This window comes from Electrophorus electricus, chromosome 3, assembly GCF_013358815.1.
Source record: "Electrophorus electricus isolate fEleEle1 chromosome 3, fEleEle1.pri, whole genome shotgun sequence".
Classification (NCBI taxonomy): domain Eukaryota; kingdom Metazoa; phylum Chordata; class Actinopteri; order Gymnotiformes; family Gymnotidae; genus Electrophorus; species Electrophorus electricus.
The window spans coordinates 23,507,226-23,525,765 of NC_049537.1; the positions used below are offsets into that span (position 1 = coordinate 23,507,226).

Sequence of the window (18,540 nt, forward strand, 5' to 3'; positions counted from 1 at the left end):
GATGATACTGAAACTAGAGAACTAGAGATCTGACATTAAAGACATTCTCTCTCTCTCTCTCTCTCTCTCTCTCTCTCTCTCTCTCTCTCTCTCTCTCTCTCTCTGTGTGTGTGTGTGTGTGTTTGTGTGTGTACTCCTGGAAAGCTAATTTTAAACCTAACATTAAACACTGCTAATCTATTTAAAGGGCTTAAGGAGACTTTTGCCTCATTTAACATATGCCAATGTAGTAATTATTAGGTGGTAAACTCGAATGTTCTAAAAGGTAAATAAAACAGTCCATTGGTAGTGTTTTGGCCTTGGGAAAACAATAGGTCACCTTGGGAAAACAAAACAAATAGTGAGAGTGATGAAAAACAAAACAATATAACTTTCATAAGACAACCAGACATGCAGGGAGTTGATGAATATTGTTACCTCAACTCATGCTGTTCAAGTAAGAGTTCCTCCTCTTCAGGGCAAAAATGAAGTCCAAGCAGTGACATGGAGCAAAAAGTCTTTATTTAAACTATTTAAATTGTTATAACATTGAAAAAATTCCATAGCACATCCCAATTAAGTCATATTTTATACATTCGGCCCTGAACATGAAGTTTTTTTACCATAATTTCACACATATACTCAGACTACCTTAGCAGCATATTGCTTGTTAATGTATTATGCAAGATGGTTTTCTTGGTTCATTACTGATTGTTTCTAAAGATGTGAATTCATAATATTTCTGTAGTCTTTTTGTTATTGTTGATTATATCACTAGAATGTTTGTAACTTTGTCACGGTGGCCCGAGTGCCACAGGGTGCAGGGAAGGATGAACAGACTCCCTCAACTGTGACTTACATTTATTACGTTAAAACGTAGACAACAGTGGCACATAACAGCAAAGAAGAACATGAACACACACTTAACATTAACAAAGATTATACAAACATTGATTTTAACTACACAAACGAACATTACTGCAACATCTACATAAACAATGACCAACAACGTTGCACACACTAGCAAGAGTTTATATACACTGACGAACATACAGCACTAAACCCTGTGCAGGTGTGTGCAATCAAGGTGGCGTGAGCATTTCATGACAAACTTGGATAGACTGTCAGCATAGGCGCTATAGATAGAGCCAGCTTTGAACCAGTCTTTCATGTATCCACTTGCCCAGCCATGTGCTACCAAATGCAGGTTGCCAGTCAAAATGAATGAAGATGATATGATGCTGTAATTCCATGAATGCATAGTGTAAAGGCCCTGCTGAGTTGTTAGCTAAATCTGATGCTAAATACCACAGCTAATCTAATGTGAAATGTCATCTTACATCCTCGTTAATGAATTATGGAAATGCGCAATGAGTGTTATGTTATTCAAAAAATTCTCATACAGAATAATGTCTGAATAAAATATGATTCTATTACTCACACTTTATCAGTTTAATGTTCAATATTTGTTTGATACAAATCAGTTTCACTGATAATAAAAAAAAATAGTGTGTGCTAAATATTATAAGTACTACCAAAATATCATGCTATCTATATAGGCCTTTTATTCCTGAGTGCAACAATTACTGATAACATTTTTATACACTATTTAATTATTGTGACTCTCCCAAAGGCACCAGACCTGTTTCAGGATTATATAGTTTAAATATGGAGCATCACCCAGTAGTCTGTGGCTGCTTGGTTTGTGAAGTGCCTGGGCAGTACTATTCTATTCTCAAAGTTAGGACTTTAGAAATTAATTAGGTTCAAACATGATTAATGGAAGCACACAAATGGGCACATGCATTTGTGTGAATTCACAATGCTGCATGAAGTGTTCTCTGTTTAAAGCTTAAAAACACTAAATTCAGACATTAGAGCTAAAAGAGAAAGAGAAAATGATTAAACTCTAATGGCTGAGATATACCTCACTTCATTCAGGCTTTAATATTTGCAACATACTTGGATAATCTTTGTCAATATCATGTCTCTTTCTCTCCCAACTGCTATAAAGATATCTCTCTCTTTCTCCCTGTCTCTCACTGTCTCTCCCCACCCATTTTCTTTCTCTCTATGCAGCTTGGACATGTTTGCTTCAGGGAAGGAGAGTGGATGTGGTCATGCTGAAGGAATAGGCTCATCTCTGCAGCATTTCACTTGTGCTTCTGCCGAGGGGGCGGGGCTTGGGGACAGGGGGCCAGCCGTAGGCCGTCAGACTTTCTTCCGGCACCTTGAGCGAGTGGGGACTTTGCGCTGCTACTGGGAGCTCAGACAGGTTCAGTTAGACAGCCTGGAACAGGTATCTCTCCTGCATTTACATATTCACTTCTCAACCTTAGGGCCCACCACATCTATCACTTTATTGGTGTATCACTGATCCAAAAATACCTAAACAGTGAGTGCATGCATGAGCTGGTTTAGGGTGAACATGTGGAACAACATGTGGAACACACCTGTAGATCATGAGCACTGGGTGGAGATCATGAGCACTGGGAGATGAAAAACACACCTTAGTCGTTCAGTGAGCCCGGGATTAACCCAGCACTGCATTTCCTGCTTGGCTGCTTTTCCCCCAGAATCTCATTAGCAGTACTGGACCTCCAGCTCAAACACAAGAAATTATGATTTTATGTAAATTTGCGCTGTGTGTGTGTGTGTGTGTGTGTGTGTGTGTGTGTGTGTGTGTGTGTGTGTGTGTGTGTGTGTGTGTGTGTAGGTAGTCTCAGCACCTAGTCTCATCTGGTGCTGAGACTAGCAGTCATCTGTGTTTCACCAGGTAATGATGGCTGTGCTGTGGGAAATACAGCACTAGGGGGAGTTATTCAGCTGTTACAGATTCTCTTTCCTTGAAGTTATATTTGTTGGCATGAAGTATCAGGCATGGCCCATACTATGGAATGATGTCCAGTCAGAATCTTTTGATCTTGTCTTAAAATACATAAAATGTACATATGTTAAATAATTTGTATATTTGTTTAAATAAAATAAAATATTTTTTCTAGATATGTATAGGGAGTAATTGATGGCACAGATGATGAAGGACCTCTGTCCAAAATGTCAGTTTTTCCCTAGAAACCATGTGTGTGCATTTTTTACTACCTATATTAATGTCATTCAAATGCCTTTTCAACAGGTGGGTCTTCAGTTTGCATCTGAAACAAGCAAGGGACTTAGCAATAAGGACAGACAATGGAAGTATATTCCACTACTGGAGTGCTAGTACAGAGACATCTTGAGGCATGTCTTCCCTGTTCTTTGAGGGATTCAAGTCCAGCTGTGTTTGAGGCAGAACGGGAACAGAACATTTACATAGTTGGGGCAGGGCCATTTTTGCCCTTGTAGACAGGCATGGGGTTTTATATCTGATGGCGACAAATATAGGAAGCCAGTGAAGTGATTGGATTGGATTAATGTGGGCAATGGTAGCTCAGTAGTTAAGGTACTTGACTTGTAATTGTAAGGTTGCTGGTTCTGCCAAGTTGCCACTGTTGGGCCCCTGTTGGGCCACTTTGTGTCAGTTAATCATTATGTATTAGTTTCAAGGAAAGCACTGAATGGAGATTACCTCAAGAAATACAAAAGACTATAATTTGCCTTTAGTTGACCTAATGAATCACAAATAGCACAAAATGGATAATAATAATTTATGTCAGTTCTATTCCTGCCATGCTGGAGCATAGTTCTGTCTTACCTGTTTTCATATCTGCTTCTTACAATGAATCAGCTACACAGAACAGAAATCTGAAGTGATCCTCCTTGGATTGGTTGTCCCTGCTCTTAGGGTTGGTCAGAAATGACTGTAAAGATTTACATGACCTCAAAGCCCAAGATGTTTTACTATGCATTTTCAGAGGACATTATTCCAACAACCAAGCATTGGAAAATAGATTACTGTCTTTTGACATTTTTTTTGTACTGTTTTCATTATTTTTAATGTACATACTACATTTTGGATCACACTTTATTTATTTACCAGAATTCAGAAAGGTTAATCATGAAGTGAAAATGCATAAGTGCATCATGATTCATCAATGTCAAAGTGCAGACTTAAGTGCACAGATGCAGGAATGTACAAATTAAAATACTTTATAATAATATTCAGTTAAGTATGCATTATTTTTAGCCAAAAATAAAATCCCAGGCCTAGATCCAAATGTAAAGTCTATTCCATTCATAAAGATTAGTGTGTGTTTTTTTATTCCACTAGAATGAAGTGTAACAAGTAACATTTCTAGATTAATGGTATTTTTAAAATAATTCTAAGTGGTGACTAAATCCCTGAATCTATTCAAATTCAACCATATCTGAGATTTTATCGTGCACTGAATTGTTATAAATAACTGTAAGTGAATCGAATGATCATGAGGTCAAAGACTTACACTCCTGGATGATAAACTATGAAACATAGTTTCAAACATACTATGACAGAACTTTACTTAAACAAATGTGAGTAAATATATTACTTGTGCCACTTATATCTGCAGTGAATGGGTAAGACTAGTTAGGAGAATCCAGATGATCTTAGTCTACTGAAACTGTGATTGTTTACCTCTATCAAGAGTGTGATTGTCATTAGACAGACTATGCAGGGTTGAGTAGTCCTGTACACGCGCAGTTCTCTTCACATGGGTAATTAGTAGAACATCAGTCCTAAACATTGTTGCAAGAAATCCTGCGACTGGCCAAACGCACATAGATGAAATGCCAGGCATATCCAGCCCTGCATGTTTTCGTTCTTAAATTTCGTGGGGGGGGGGGGGGGGGGTGTAGATTTGCATGGTATTAGAGCTGGCTGTTGGTAGGCACTATGTAGCCCTTTTATGGTACTTAAAAATAGTTGTATTTAATTAGCACTGTGGAAAGGGTTTTTGGGTTTTTGTTGTTGGGGTTTTTTTTGTTTTGTTTTCGCATCATTCATCTGTTTGTGCCACTAATTTGCTAGTGTGTGTTTCTTTGTGTCTATGTGAACATGAATGTGAGTGTGTGTGTGTGTGTGTGTGTGTGTGTGTGTGTGTGTGTGTGTGTGTGTGTGTGTGTGTGTGTGTGCACATGTGTTTGTGTGGGTGATTGAGCACATTAATTGCTGTGTCTAACGTTAAAGGATATGCTGGGTCCTGTTCACCACCTTGCTAAGTTCCACCTGTCCGACACTCGTCACACTGACAAACAGCTGTGCTGCTGCTTATGGAGAGGAGGGGCGAATGGTGTTCAGTCCTGCCACGCTTTCTTAATCTGTGGCTTGGTGACGCCACTCGTGTCAACGACCAGAGCACCAGAGTCTGGAAGAGGAGTAAGGAAGAGTCAGACAGACAGAGTGAAAAAAGAGAGTGAGAGAAATAAACATCACAATTAAAGGACAGAGGGAGTCTTGGACAAGCCCTGCCATATTCGTGACTCCCATTGTCATGGAGAGCGTCTTAAAGGATAAGAACATTTGGATTGTGGGTAGTGTGTGCTTAGTTGTGTCCCTCCTGTGGAGGCAATGTTGGAGCTTACTCACCATAAAGCGGAAAGAGGATAAATCAACAAGAAGCACATCAATAAACAGTCAGGTACCACACATATACACACTGTCATGCAGCCAACACATTATTATAACATTTATTTAGACTGATAAAAAGCAACATGACAAATGCGCAGATGGGAGAACAGTGCTCATGTTGTCACATGCAACGATAGACACCTTCTGCCTCTCCTGAGAACCTTAGTGTTCAATAGAGGCCATGGTAGTCTATGGGAGAATCTAAACATCTAGTGCTTCTTATTGAAGTTCAGACATGCCATATTATATGCTTGATTGATCATTCAACATTTAATCCTGCAGTTGTGCTATCGCACGTATCAAATCTGCTTTGTTACTGAACTGTATGGGTTAAATGATTCAGAAATTTAGAGAGGCGAACACGTGATCCAGATCAGGAGGGTTATATATGTGGTCCCCCTGCGCTGCAGTGGTATTCTCTTTCTTGGTTTGAAACATTGGAAACAACTTATTAAAACAATAAAGTAGAATTTATTGCAGTCTTGTGGATTTCTTTGTCTAAATATTTTATTAATGTTTCCTGATGTTTTAGTCTGTCGTATAATTCACAAAACGTATTTGATATGCTGGATCCCTGAACATAAACAACAAATATTTTTACAAAGGTATGCTAACATGGGAAGAAGGGTTTTTTATTGTGAAGAATGTCATAAGACATTCATGCAAGATAACCAAGCTATGCAGACCCTGACGTTAAAATGATATCATTCTTGGACAGTATTTCCTAACCCCAATCAAAAGCAATAACCTGTGGGGAGTTCCACCTCATATGTCTCAGATTTTAACCAAAATGGTCTTAATTGTTTGTACCACATTTGTGCCAATTTGTGCTGTCAAATTTTTCATTTGTGCCACTTTAGTTTTTGTGATCTGAAACTTTAACATTGTTATGTAATGAAGTTTGCACCCCATAAATGCCTGATGCAACCTGTGCTGATGTGAAAATGCTGACTCAGTGTCACGTCTCTTATCTCAGCATCTCAGTCAGTATTCAGTTTTGAATGAATGTAAACGTGTGTTAAGTGTCAGAGTCACAAAGTTCAGGAAATCCATGCCTGGAATGTCTGTAACAGGATAGGTTTGGCTGGATGAAGACATAAATTGTCAACAGTCCATCATGTATTGTAGATTATGAGCTCAGAGCAGGTGGACAGCATAAAAGTTAAGTGCAGGTGTAAGGTCACTTACTGGTGATTGCCTGGTACCATGTTGTACCTTTCAGTCATTTAAATCTCACCAGTCTGACCTCTTCTCCTGGCCGTCACTACCACTACAGATTAATAGAAGATACTAAAAACTTATGGCAGTTAAGGACCCCAAAAATCTGATTTATGGATTTACTGCAAAACACACCTAACAGACAACTTATTCAAAACCCACTTTACTCACCACTGTTGGTGTACAGTTAGAACTATGCCCAATTTTTCAGCTCCACTAGCACTGCATAAAAGTACAGGACAGCAGTGACGTTGACATGTATATAAAACCCCAGCAACAATATTGCCACTGCTACATTTACATTGATTTAACACCCCAAACCACGTCACTACCATGACATTGTTAATTACAGTAAAATACACCTATAAGATAGGCATACTTTACAAGGTGGTCAGAGAGCATACAATCCATCTTACCACAGTTTTCAAAGTTATTAGTCCATTATGCATGCTACAGTTTTATAAAATCATATTACTTTTTTTAAGATGCTCTAGAGACTGCATGGCAGTGTTAGTCATGTGTTTACACTGCATGTGCCAGACTCCTGCATTCATCATCAGAAGTGAGTTTGTGAGAGTTTCCCATGGGCTGCCCCACCTCAGCTCACATGCACCACTGTGAAGGTGCCAGCACAGCCAGGCCCTCTGTGCCTGGGGTGGAGAGGAGGAGGCACTGCTGTCTATGTCCACATCCTTTAGCCTTAACTTTATAAATGGAGAAAGAGGAGATACAGAGTGAAAGAGAAAGGAAAGGAGGCTGGGGGTTGGGAAGAGGTTTGGTTACTCCATACCACCCTTCTCTGCCCCACAGACACACACTAAAATAGCCTCATATACTTGACTTCTGCCCTAATCCACATTTATAAAGCAAGAGGTTCAGTTACCTTGAATGACAGTTACTCACAGGTAGTTAAATAAACACCACTTAGAAAATTTCTTACTTTTGTGTGCACCAAAGTAGTTTATAAAAGGCAGGACTAATGTGAATGGTTTTGCTAATATTATTTTGCACATATAAATAATTTTTGAACCCTTATATTGAAACTTATTTTGAAAAATAATATTTTTTTTGTGTGTGTGTGGGGGGGGGTGTCTTTTATCGAGGTTTGGTAGTTAGTGTAATGGCTTTTAAACCATCATTATTGAAACTAAAGCTGTGTCTGAAATAGTCTACTCTATGTAAGTAGATTATACAGATACCCATAATGGAGACAACAGACAGAATTCAGACACTAGCTTGTGCCGGAAATATATAATTGTGGCCTTTTGTCGCGCAATTAAAAAAAATTCTTATTATTATTTGGAATAATTTCACAAATCTGCATGTACAACAAAAAAGACATACACAACTTTAGTTAAGAAGTGAAATCTAACTGAGCAATTAGCAAAAGAATATAAAAAATTATTACAATTAAAAAAATAAATTAAAAATAATATTCGTATAAAGTGGCCATACTAAATTATATAAATTAAATAGATTGAGCAGTTTTAATAAATGCGAGCACGTATGTTAGTTTCAGAACGTTATTTTAACATTATTGCAAAAACGTTAGTATAACGTTAGTCCAAGAAAGTTATTTTAACATTATTGCAAAAATGTTAGTAAAACTATAGTCCGAAAACCTTGTTTTACCGTTATTGTGAAAACGTAAATATAACATTAGTCCGAGGACGTTATGTTAACGTTATTGCAAAAACGTTTGTCTATGAACATTAATGTAATGCTAGTGCAAAAATGTTAGTGTAATGTACTGTAACATTAGTATAACGTTATTCTGAGAACGTTAGTGTAACATTTTTCAAAGAACGTGTGTGATTGAAAGAGCTGATATCTGTCTGTAAAGCGTCCTTGAGTTCTAGAAAGGCGCTATATATGAATGTAAATCATAATAATAATAATAATAATAATAATAATAATAATAATAATAATGATAATAATAACGTTAATGTAACATTAGTGCGAAAACTATGAAGTTAGGCCAAGAACGTTATATAATGCCGTGCGAAAATGTTATGTTAACATTACTGCAAAAATATTAATATAACGTTGGTCCAAGAATATTATTTTACTGTTAGTACGAAAAAGCTGATGCTATTTTACCAAATTTTTCCAAGTGCTTAGTTCTTTTACATACATATATATACACGTTCTTTGTTTTCCGTGATAAACTGCATTTGTGAAGTGGTTAAAAAGTTATTTTAGTTCTTGCTGCCCTCTAGTGGGAAACAAGTTTAAGTGCAACAAAAAAAACTTTTGTTGTAGTTTCTAAATTAATACATTGATTCATGTAATCACATGTATTATATATGGTATATTTTTGTATACAGGTTAGAGTGTTTCCGTAAGTGCAAAGATACCAAAGCTTAAAGACTCGGTTCATTAGTACTGTATCCACATTATAAACAGTTTTGCATAGTAAGCTCTTATTCTTTTTTTCCATAACAAAAGTACAAATGTTACCCAGCACTTTATGACCAAAGTTAGGCTTAGCGTTAGTTGTTTAATATTGTTTTTAACTTCCAATTAAGACACTTATCAGAGGTCTGTCAATTTTATGAAGGCTACCAGATAGTATATATGATGCTTCATGTTTTTAGTCCAGTACGTTTTTACAACTCCAGCAGTCTATGTTTTAACAGATGAATTGATTCTGGATGAGTTGGACAATAAACAACCAAAAGCTGACCAGGATTTGGTTTTCAAACTGAAGGGAGGTTTTAAATTCATCGAGTTTAGTAAGTATTCTTTTTGTATTACAAGTATGAAAAAAATAGAACTAATAACTTAAATTAAGAAGAAAATTGTTTATGTAACAATTAATGAAATGTTATTTCACCCTTTTCAATATTAACTCCTCTGAGGTCTGTCATGGAAAAAAACCCTTCTATCTATTTCTATAAACAGCATATGGTAGACACCTACTTCATATCTTCTGATTTATCCAGTAATGTAATCTTCAATTCAAAAGCATCTCCTTGAATGTCTTGACAGCTGTAATTCCAAATTTAATCACAAACATACACCATGCAAACATCTATATACTCAAGCACACAAAACAAAACAACACAAGTACTTACTGCCTTTTAATAAGTTCCTGTTGTCACAGGGGAACAGGGGAGCTCAGCACATTATCAAGTTCACATTCTAGGCAAGTCACAGATCCCCCAGGCACACTCCGTCCACTCAGAGACAAGCATCCGCCAGTCACCTGGGGCCTTTTAATGACCCGACCAGTCACATTCTGGCCCTAATTCATGAGATCCAGGCTATTATAAGATCATTGTGCTGCTGTGGTATGTTATCAGACACTGTTACACTGAGGTGTGACCAGAAGGGTTGACAGTATCTAACATGGACTGAACTTTATCTATTTACCCTAGAAAACTGTACAATTATCACATTATTATACATATCATTATACATATCAATATATTATACATATCAATATTTTGCTGGCAGCAGAATTCCCCACAAAATCCCAAACACCAGAACATTATATCAGGATAATAATCTGTAGGTCTAATAATATGAAGCCCTTCTTCTTAATTTAAAGTAAAATGTAAGTATAAACATATTCCATCATTAGTATAAACATATTCCACCAAAGTACTGGTTTCCATATAAGCATATAAACATCCTCTTTGACTGTGAGCCAAGGGTTAAATACCACTCCCATTTTTCTTCTATCCTGTTTATTCAGTTTTCCCACACACTTGCTCCCACCTGTCACACACCTTTCTTCCACTGTCACTATGATTAACAGCATGAAATGCTTCCTGTTAGGAATGAGAAGGACATCCTGAACATACACCCGTCTAACATGTCATAATCACAAAGCATGTTTTGTATTATTGCAAGTTAGTCATGTATCAGCCAAAACTCTTTAGCTAAACAGACATTTAAAGGCTAATGTGTTTACATGTGTGTGTGTGTGTGTGTGTGTCTGTGTGTGTGTGTGTGTGTGTGTTTCAGTATAAAATATCCCCTCTTCAACTCTTCTGCATCAAATCTTTTGTCACTGTTTTTTTTTTTTTTTTTTTTTTTTTTTTTTTTAACCAAGCACAGCTCTAGTTGCGATATCTTAACACCTGCCTCAGGGCTTCACAGTGGGATCATGTCAAAGTGTCCCTTCACTCCCAGTGCCAGAGTATTCCGACAACTGTTACCACTCTGACCAATCAGCACAGGCCCATAGGCCACAGTATAAAGGCCTGTTCTGTGTGCTCAGAGCAGACAGAAGAGAGGGAAAAGGAACAGTGATGAAGCAGTAGACTGAGGTAGAGCTCCAGAGAAGCAGGAAACACATTCCTGTTTAAGACAGGTTACTATGCACTCCAGCACTCTTAAAGGCAGGTATTTCTTGAGTTTCCAAGGAGAGTGAGGTCTTCTGTGAGTGAATCTGGGTTTTTTTTTTTTTCTGTAACACTGGAGTTCTGGTCTCGTGATGTCTTTATGACCCAAAGCCTCTTCATCCTCTGAAGCATTCAAGCAATGGCAGTACTCTTGACAAAGTGGGCACTCGAAAGCCATCGCTGACTGCAGTGGGCAAACCCTTGACCCCAACTCCTCAGCTTCTCCTCTTTCAGCCCCTGACTGGGCTTCCTCTTCCTTACTGTCTCCCTGATGGAGAGCCACATTAACACACTGAGAGCCCAGATGGACCGACTCCTTACCCTGCAGGAGGTGGCCTTGAGCCAGCTGGATGCGATCACGTGCACCAGCTGGGAAGACATAGAGCGGCTGCTGAGCAGAATGTGCGTTGCCATGGAGAGCACCACTCTGGAGCAGACTGAGCAGCAGGCTGGCAGCTCCTTTTCTGCAGAGCTTAAACACTTCCAAACACATGGGCCCTTCAAAAGCCCAGCTATGTGCATTGATGAGAGGGTAGGTCCCCCACATGGAGGTAAAGATGAACTGATGGATAGACAGATGTGGTTAAACAGATGAATACATTTTTATAACCACATTGGATACTTACAAGACAGGACTTTCATCATGAGGCATTTTGTGCTTCATGATGAAAGTAATCTCGGCAACATCTGGAGAAACATCTGACTTGGAGCAGATTAACTGTCCAGAAGCTGTTATAAAATTAAAATGACTTTGACAAGATAATATGGTAAATTATAGGCTTTGTGTATGCGTGTGTGTGTTGTATGTTTTTTGTATATAACTGTGTTGTGTCTGCGAATATATGTTGCATTTTTGTGAGTGCATGTGTGTGTTTGTGTGTTCTTGTGTGTGTTTGTGAGTGCATGTGTGTTTGTGTGTTCTTGTGTGTGTTTGTGAGTGCATGTGTGTTTGTGTGTTCTTGTGTGTGTTTGTGAGTGCATGTGTGTTTGTGTGTTCTTGTGTGTGTTTGTGAGTGCATGTGTGTTTGTGTGTTTTTGCAACAGTGTCTGCTGCCTATCTTTTTCTTTGGAGGATTTTTTGCAGTTGCCTTTTCAACCAACTTGTGTCCTTGTGTTTGGATGATTGAAAAATACACCTAAACTAAACTTTTGAGTTGCTATGTTATGGTTTATTCTTTTATTGTCTTCAAGAGAATGTCAGTTGGATGGTAGAGTCAAGTATCATGTCATTTATAATTTATGGGCAGGAAATGAATGCGTACTTTATCAAATTATGATGGTTGGGATGTTACAAAGGATGTTCAGTGGCCCAACAGAAATATACATAAATCTTTTGAAATATCTAAATTAATATTTGAATCCATGATGGCAAAATGACAAGGTTTGACTTCCTTTCTCTTCATTTCTGTCCAGCTGAAAGGGAAGCATGGTGCAGAGAAGCCAAATGTTTGCTTGGAGGGGCTCAAATCTCAGAAGAAATGTCAACTTCCAGATGAAGCAGGTAATGTAATCACACAGTGACGCCATCCCAGTTCAGCTGACGCACTGTGAGTTTGTCCACCGCATATCTGTGGCGATTGGTATGTTGTTGCGAAGCATTTGGACTGCAGCTGTTGCATCTCTTAGAGCATTTGAAACCAGTGGAGCTTCTTTCCAAGCTTATGCACCTGGTAGTCATGAACATTATTGTGTTGTGAAAATGTGAAGGTTCAAAGCAGTGTCTTAACAAGTCTTACACCATTAGTCACACATAGTATGGTAAAAATGTCCTTGAGATTGATCTCCAGATACTCCTCAAAAATATATAAAATTTATCTGTATGGTTATTCAGATCCACCCCAGGCTGAGAAGCTCCACCAGCAGAACACTCAGCTTGCCCAAGGTAACAGTGAGCCTACCAGTGAGCTTCTGGCCTTTTTCCAACATGAAGAAAAACTACAGGAAAGACGGAAAGAAGAGCTGCAGGCAGCGGAGGAAAAAGAGGAGAGAGTGAAAGACGCAGATGTTCTTGCTGCCTCCGAATTGGTAGAGGGAGGAACAGAGTGGAGGGAGATTAACAAGCATGAAGAGAAGGAGGTGACAGGGAAAGAAGAGGACTCAAGTTTGCCAGACGTGCTTCCTCTGTTCCTCCCACCATGCAAAATTACTGGAAGCTGCACATGCTGCCAGGAAAGGTACTGCAGCCTCTCTTTCATTCAACAAGATCAGAATCAGCAATGGCCAAATCACTGAAACATGTTAGTCTTTAATTAATTTTATTCATCATACAGCGTGTCCACTTTCATTAGAAAATATATAGTTTCTTCTGTGTGTCTTCTTCTGCATGCATGTATGTAGCTCTGATGGTACTGTAAGGCAAGTCATAGGTGAAAATCTACAGAAAGACAACCTCACAAGCCAAGTGGAGGGCAGGCCAGAGGAAGCGGAGGAGAGTGAGGAAGAAGGGAAACCAGAACTAGAAGAAGAGGAGGGGAGGAAAGAAGGCAAGCCAATGGCTGAAGAATATATCATCGGTAGGGTATTGGTACATTAACCTTGGCTTACGGTTTTGAATTAAATTAAATTACGATTTATGGAGAAGCTCTTCGTTTTGTCCTCCAGATTGCTCACTTCCTCCTCCAGCACCATTTGAGCACCGCGTGATAACCCCAAAAACACACCGCATAGCTGCTTACTACACCATCAACAGAGAAGAAGTGCTTGGAGGGTGAGCAACAGCCAGAAAGATGAGATGGATGGTTACACAGATAAATGAGTGGGTGGGTGGATGGATATACAAAAACAAGTAAACAACTATTTATGGTAAACACCCAGTGATGAGTGCTCAGTTTTAAAGTTAATGAGGCATTAATTTTAACTGGTGCTGCACATTCAAAGTGTACAGGATATGAACCTTAACTAAATTCTTTAAAAAATTGAGTATGTACCCAGCACGGTTGTTCGGTGTCAAAACATTTATAGGTGTTCATTTGTTGCTCATTCTCCATGGGTAGTTCTTTTGAATTTCCCATCTCTCATGATATAAAATACTAGCATGTTTTATCTTGCCAGTGTTAACACTGTAGCCATAAATTCTGTGTTCATTTTTCACAAGGTATTGATTTGACTTATTTTGTTCATTTAAATGTTTGTCTGTTCACAGCAAGCAGGTACACAATGATATACTGGTGCAAATGGTAGAGAGCTGTTACACTGTGTGTAACAGTGAGAAGAGAGGAAGGAAGATGATGAAAGATATGAGAGAGAGAGAGAGAGAGAGAGAGAGAGAGAGAGAGAGAGAGAGAGAGATCTTTTTTTTCCAAATTGTGTGGTCTCTTGTGTCAGACATTACATTTTTACTGCAATGAAAGTAAATCTTGAAAGGTTGGGTGGAGTTTTCTGAATACGTCCCTCCCACACAGAGCATTAATGTGTTTAATTCTAGTCTATCACAACATGGTGCCTGCTAGAATTTATAGGAAGTAGGACATTCAATAAAGAACGGAAATGCAGAAGTTGAACTGAATAGATAGCAAATGTGACTAATGTAAATTGAGGCCCCTCAAAAGTATATAATTATTGTGAATTGATCATTCTTATACTGCCATATTTACATATAGTATATGCTATATATGTAATAAAAATTACAAGTAGGTATAAATAGAAGCTTTATAGTCATTTTTGACTGGTTTGGTGATTTTGTTTTGCTAGTGGGCGCTTTGGAATGGTGCATAAGTGTGTGGAGAGGTCTTCGGGGCTCACGTTGGCAGCTAAGATCATCAAGGTTAGGAGTCAGAAAGAGAAGGTAAATCATTTACAGATTTACAAGATTTTTTTGGTTAAAAGATATGTCCCTGATGGTACTGCATAATACACAGATCCCAGTTGGTCTCAAAGTAAAAGAAGCAGAACACAAGAACAACACAGAAAGAAGTTTAATATGTTTAACACATAAAGTAACCTCTTTAATGAAGTCTTATTGCAGAATAGTTTATATCCGTATACATTTCATTTGTACCCAATATACAATTCCTCGCCAACAGCATATGTTTGCATCTGATTTGCTTTTTCAGGAGGTGGTAAGGAGTGAGATTGAGGTTATGAACCAGCTGAACCATGCTAACCTGATCCAGCTCTACGCAGCTTATGAGTCTCGCTATGATATTACTCTCATTATGGAGTAGTAAGTAAAACACACTCCCACACACTCATAACCTCATATGTGCACACATTCATGATTTGCTTAGTTTTAGTCATGTCAAAGCAATTATTAAATCTTCATCTCAAATATATAAAAATATTTTATATATTATTAGAAGAGACTTCTTCTTAAAACAAGACCCAAGAAAGTCTTCCATACATTTATTTCTAGCAGGGTCAATTAGTGTAATGATCCCTGAAGCATTCTACAGAACTAACGTCAATGTACTATTACTCACCAAGAAATTGCTAAATAGTTTTGAGCTAATGTATTTATCTGACCTGTTCAAGCAATATAATCTGAGCTGGTCTCTTCGATCATTAAGTTAACCATGCCTAAGGTCAACACTAAGCATAGAGGTGGAGCACTTAGCTTCTCTGCAGCTTTTAGATAGAACCAGCTTCCGCAGAACCACAAACGTGCCACAAACTGGCACATATTTAAAAGAGAATCACTTTGCTTTCCCAGCTGATGAAGGACCAAAACATCTGAAAAATCCTGTCTCTCTAAAAACCTCGCGTACGTCACTGCAATTTTGACTATATCCACACCTTTTACTAAAATACCCTACAGTTACTTCCTGGAATCTCCTTCGTATATTTACACCTCTGTATAAACATAGATTTAAAAAAAACTGTGAATATAAAAAGTCTACACACTGCTGTTAAAATGATAGGTTTTTGTGATATAAAAAAAATTAAATCAACATAAATCACGTCAGACCTTTTTCTTCTGCTGTGAAATATACCTAGAAATTAAAGTGAAAAACAATCAGAAACATATTATGGGAATAAATTCAGTAACCTGGTTGTATAAGTGTACACATGCCTGAACTAATATTTAATTGAAGCACTTTTAGATTTTATCACAGCATTCAACATTTTTAAGAAGCCTTTTTGTTTCTGTTTTAATCAACTGTTTTTTATGTTTCTGTCATTTCTTTAATTTGTAAAATACTTTTAATTTCCTTGTGTTTTGCTATATAAATACACCTGTCTTGCTTTGCCTTTGTGTGTGTGTGTGTGTGTGTGTGTGTGTGTGTGTGTGTGTGTAATGATCTCAGTGTTGAGGGAGGGGAACTGTTTGATCGCATCATTGACGAGAACTACAAGCTGACTGAGTTGGACACAGTGCTGTTCATTAGGCAGATCACTGAAGGTCTTGAGTATATGCACAAGATGTATATACTGCACCTGGACCTGAAGGTAACACAGTCTCATTACCCAGCAGCCACACACCAGCCATATGCAAATGAGCACAGAAGATGGCAAATGGTGCTTCTAATGAATAAGGACCCTCGCTTTTTTTCAGCCAGAAAATATACTTTGTGTGAGTCGAGAAACGAATAAAATCAAGATCATTGACTTTGGACTGGCAAGAAGGTTAGTATGTTGGTGAAGATGTTCTTGCTTTCACTCTCATTCTCTTTCTCTCTTCACTTATACTCACACTCATTTTTTTTCAGATATAAACCCAGAGAGAAGCTAAGAGTGAACTTTGGCACACCTGAATTCCTGGCTCCTGAGGTGATCAACTATGAATTTGTTTCCTTCCCAACAGACATGTGGAGCTTAGGAGTCATTACCTACATGCTGTGAGTTCCAGTGTTTAGTCTTCAGATTTACCTGTAGTGCCTAAATTTGTTATAAAATTAGGTAAATGGAATACTTTCATAATTTTTCCTAAGTGGAATATTTGGAAGATAACACACACACACACACACACACACACACACACACACACACACACACACACACACACACACACACCAACTTCCTGTATTATTTTTATTATAGAGTTCAAAAAATGTACAAACACCAACACCACACTTTGGTGTGATGACTAAATCAGGTTTACCGTCAAATAGAATAGGTTTAGACAAATCATGCTTATGTTGAACATGTTTACAGACTAAGTGGTCTCTCCCCTTTCCTGGGAGATGATGATAACGAGACACTGAATAACATACTGGCATGTCAGTGGACCTTTGAGGGAGCAGAGTTTTCTGACATCTCTGATGAGGCCAAAGACTTCATCCAACGCCTACTTGTTAAGAGCAAGAGGTACTGTGTGTGTGTGTGTGTGTGTGTGTGTGTGTGTGTGTGTGTGTGTGTGTGCATGCATGTGTGTATGCGTGCGTGCGTGCGTGCGTGCCTGTGTATGTATGTGTCTGTGCGCGTGCACATTATTGTTCATTTGAAAGCATGATAGCTCATTTCAGGTGAATACCTTTTGTTCTGTAGCTGGAGAATGAGTGCGTCTCAGTCACTGAAACATCCCTGGCTGTCAAACCCTTCACTTCACTACCGTCTACATCAGAAAGTAAGTGATATCTCTCTACCTCTGGCCATCCCCTCTCTTTCCCCATCTTCTTCTTTCTCTTTCTCTCTTTTTCTCTTGTTTCTTTTAATATGCATTTGTGTTAATGTTAATTTATTTGTTTGGCCACAGAAGAATAAGTGCCACTCCAGACATGCTCCTCCGCCAGAGAGCTAAACAGGTAACATACTACCCTTTGACTTCCTACAATGTACTTAGACACAGACACACACGCGCACACACATACACACACACAAATTCACACACGCACACTCACACACTTATTCATTGCAGTGCTTAAGTATTTGGTGTTGAGCTACACTTCTCCCACCCTTTCAATGCTTGAATTCCTGTTTTGTACACCAGATACATTTTGCCTACCTGGAGGCATGATGGCAAACTGGACCAATGATGCTATACCTGAATGTCCACACAGCTGCTATACACCAAAGTGTGTAATTATTAGACATTTGCTATATTGAGCAGGTTACAGTGGAACTACCACATGAAGTAGAACTAACATCACATGCCTTATGTCTATTTGCTAGCTAAACACACCAGCCCACAAACTCCATGCTGTATTAGATTACTTGATGTTACATCCTGACCTCTATCTGATGATAGAAATTCCAGTAATTCTGGTGCTGCCTGATCGGGAAGTGGCTTTACAGTCATCTGGTTGCTCCAAAGACCACGCACACAGCTCTACTATAGTACATTAACCAACATTTATTAATTAAGTCTTATATATTGTTATACTGAATATACTATTTATTTTGTTTGTTTGACATTCACAAGTGCATGTAACATGTTGAATATATTAGTATTCCTATGTCAGTATACAGCTTTCAAAAATGAACACAATGTTGTACTGTATTTAACACTTGAATATATTTTCATTGCCAAAATAATACTAAAGACCTTCTGCATTACTCTGAGAACAAATGAAT

The 18,540-nt window shown here is 38.2% G+C and overlaps 1 protein-coding gene across 1 annotated transcript; it reads left to right on the forward strand.

The window, feature by feature from the left end:
- Positions 1-11,362: 11,362 nt before the first annotated feature.
- mylk4b (myosin light chain kinase family, member 4b) lies at positions 11,363-18,022 on the forward strand. The gene is made up of 14 exons (XM_026999055.2): positions 11,363-11,623; positions 12,505-12,592; positions 12,923-13,265; positions 13,429-13,604; positions 13,693-13,798; positions 14,782-14,875; positions 15,144-15,253; positions 16,335-16,476; positions 16,583-16,653; positions 16,737-16,865; positions 17,182-17,334; positions 17,515-17,593; positions 17,723-17,771; positions 17,957-18,022. The coding sequence occupies exons 1-13, from the start codon at positions 11,363-11,365 to the stop codon at positions 17,765-17,767; spliced, it is 1,797 nt and encodes a 598-aa protein (XP_026854856.2). The 3' UTR covers positions 17,768-17,771; positions 17,957-18,022.
- The last annotated feature ends 518 nt before the right edge of the window (positions 18,023-18,540 follow it).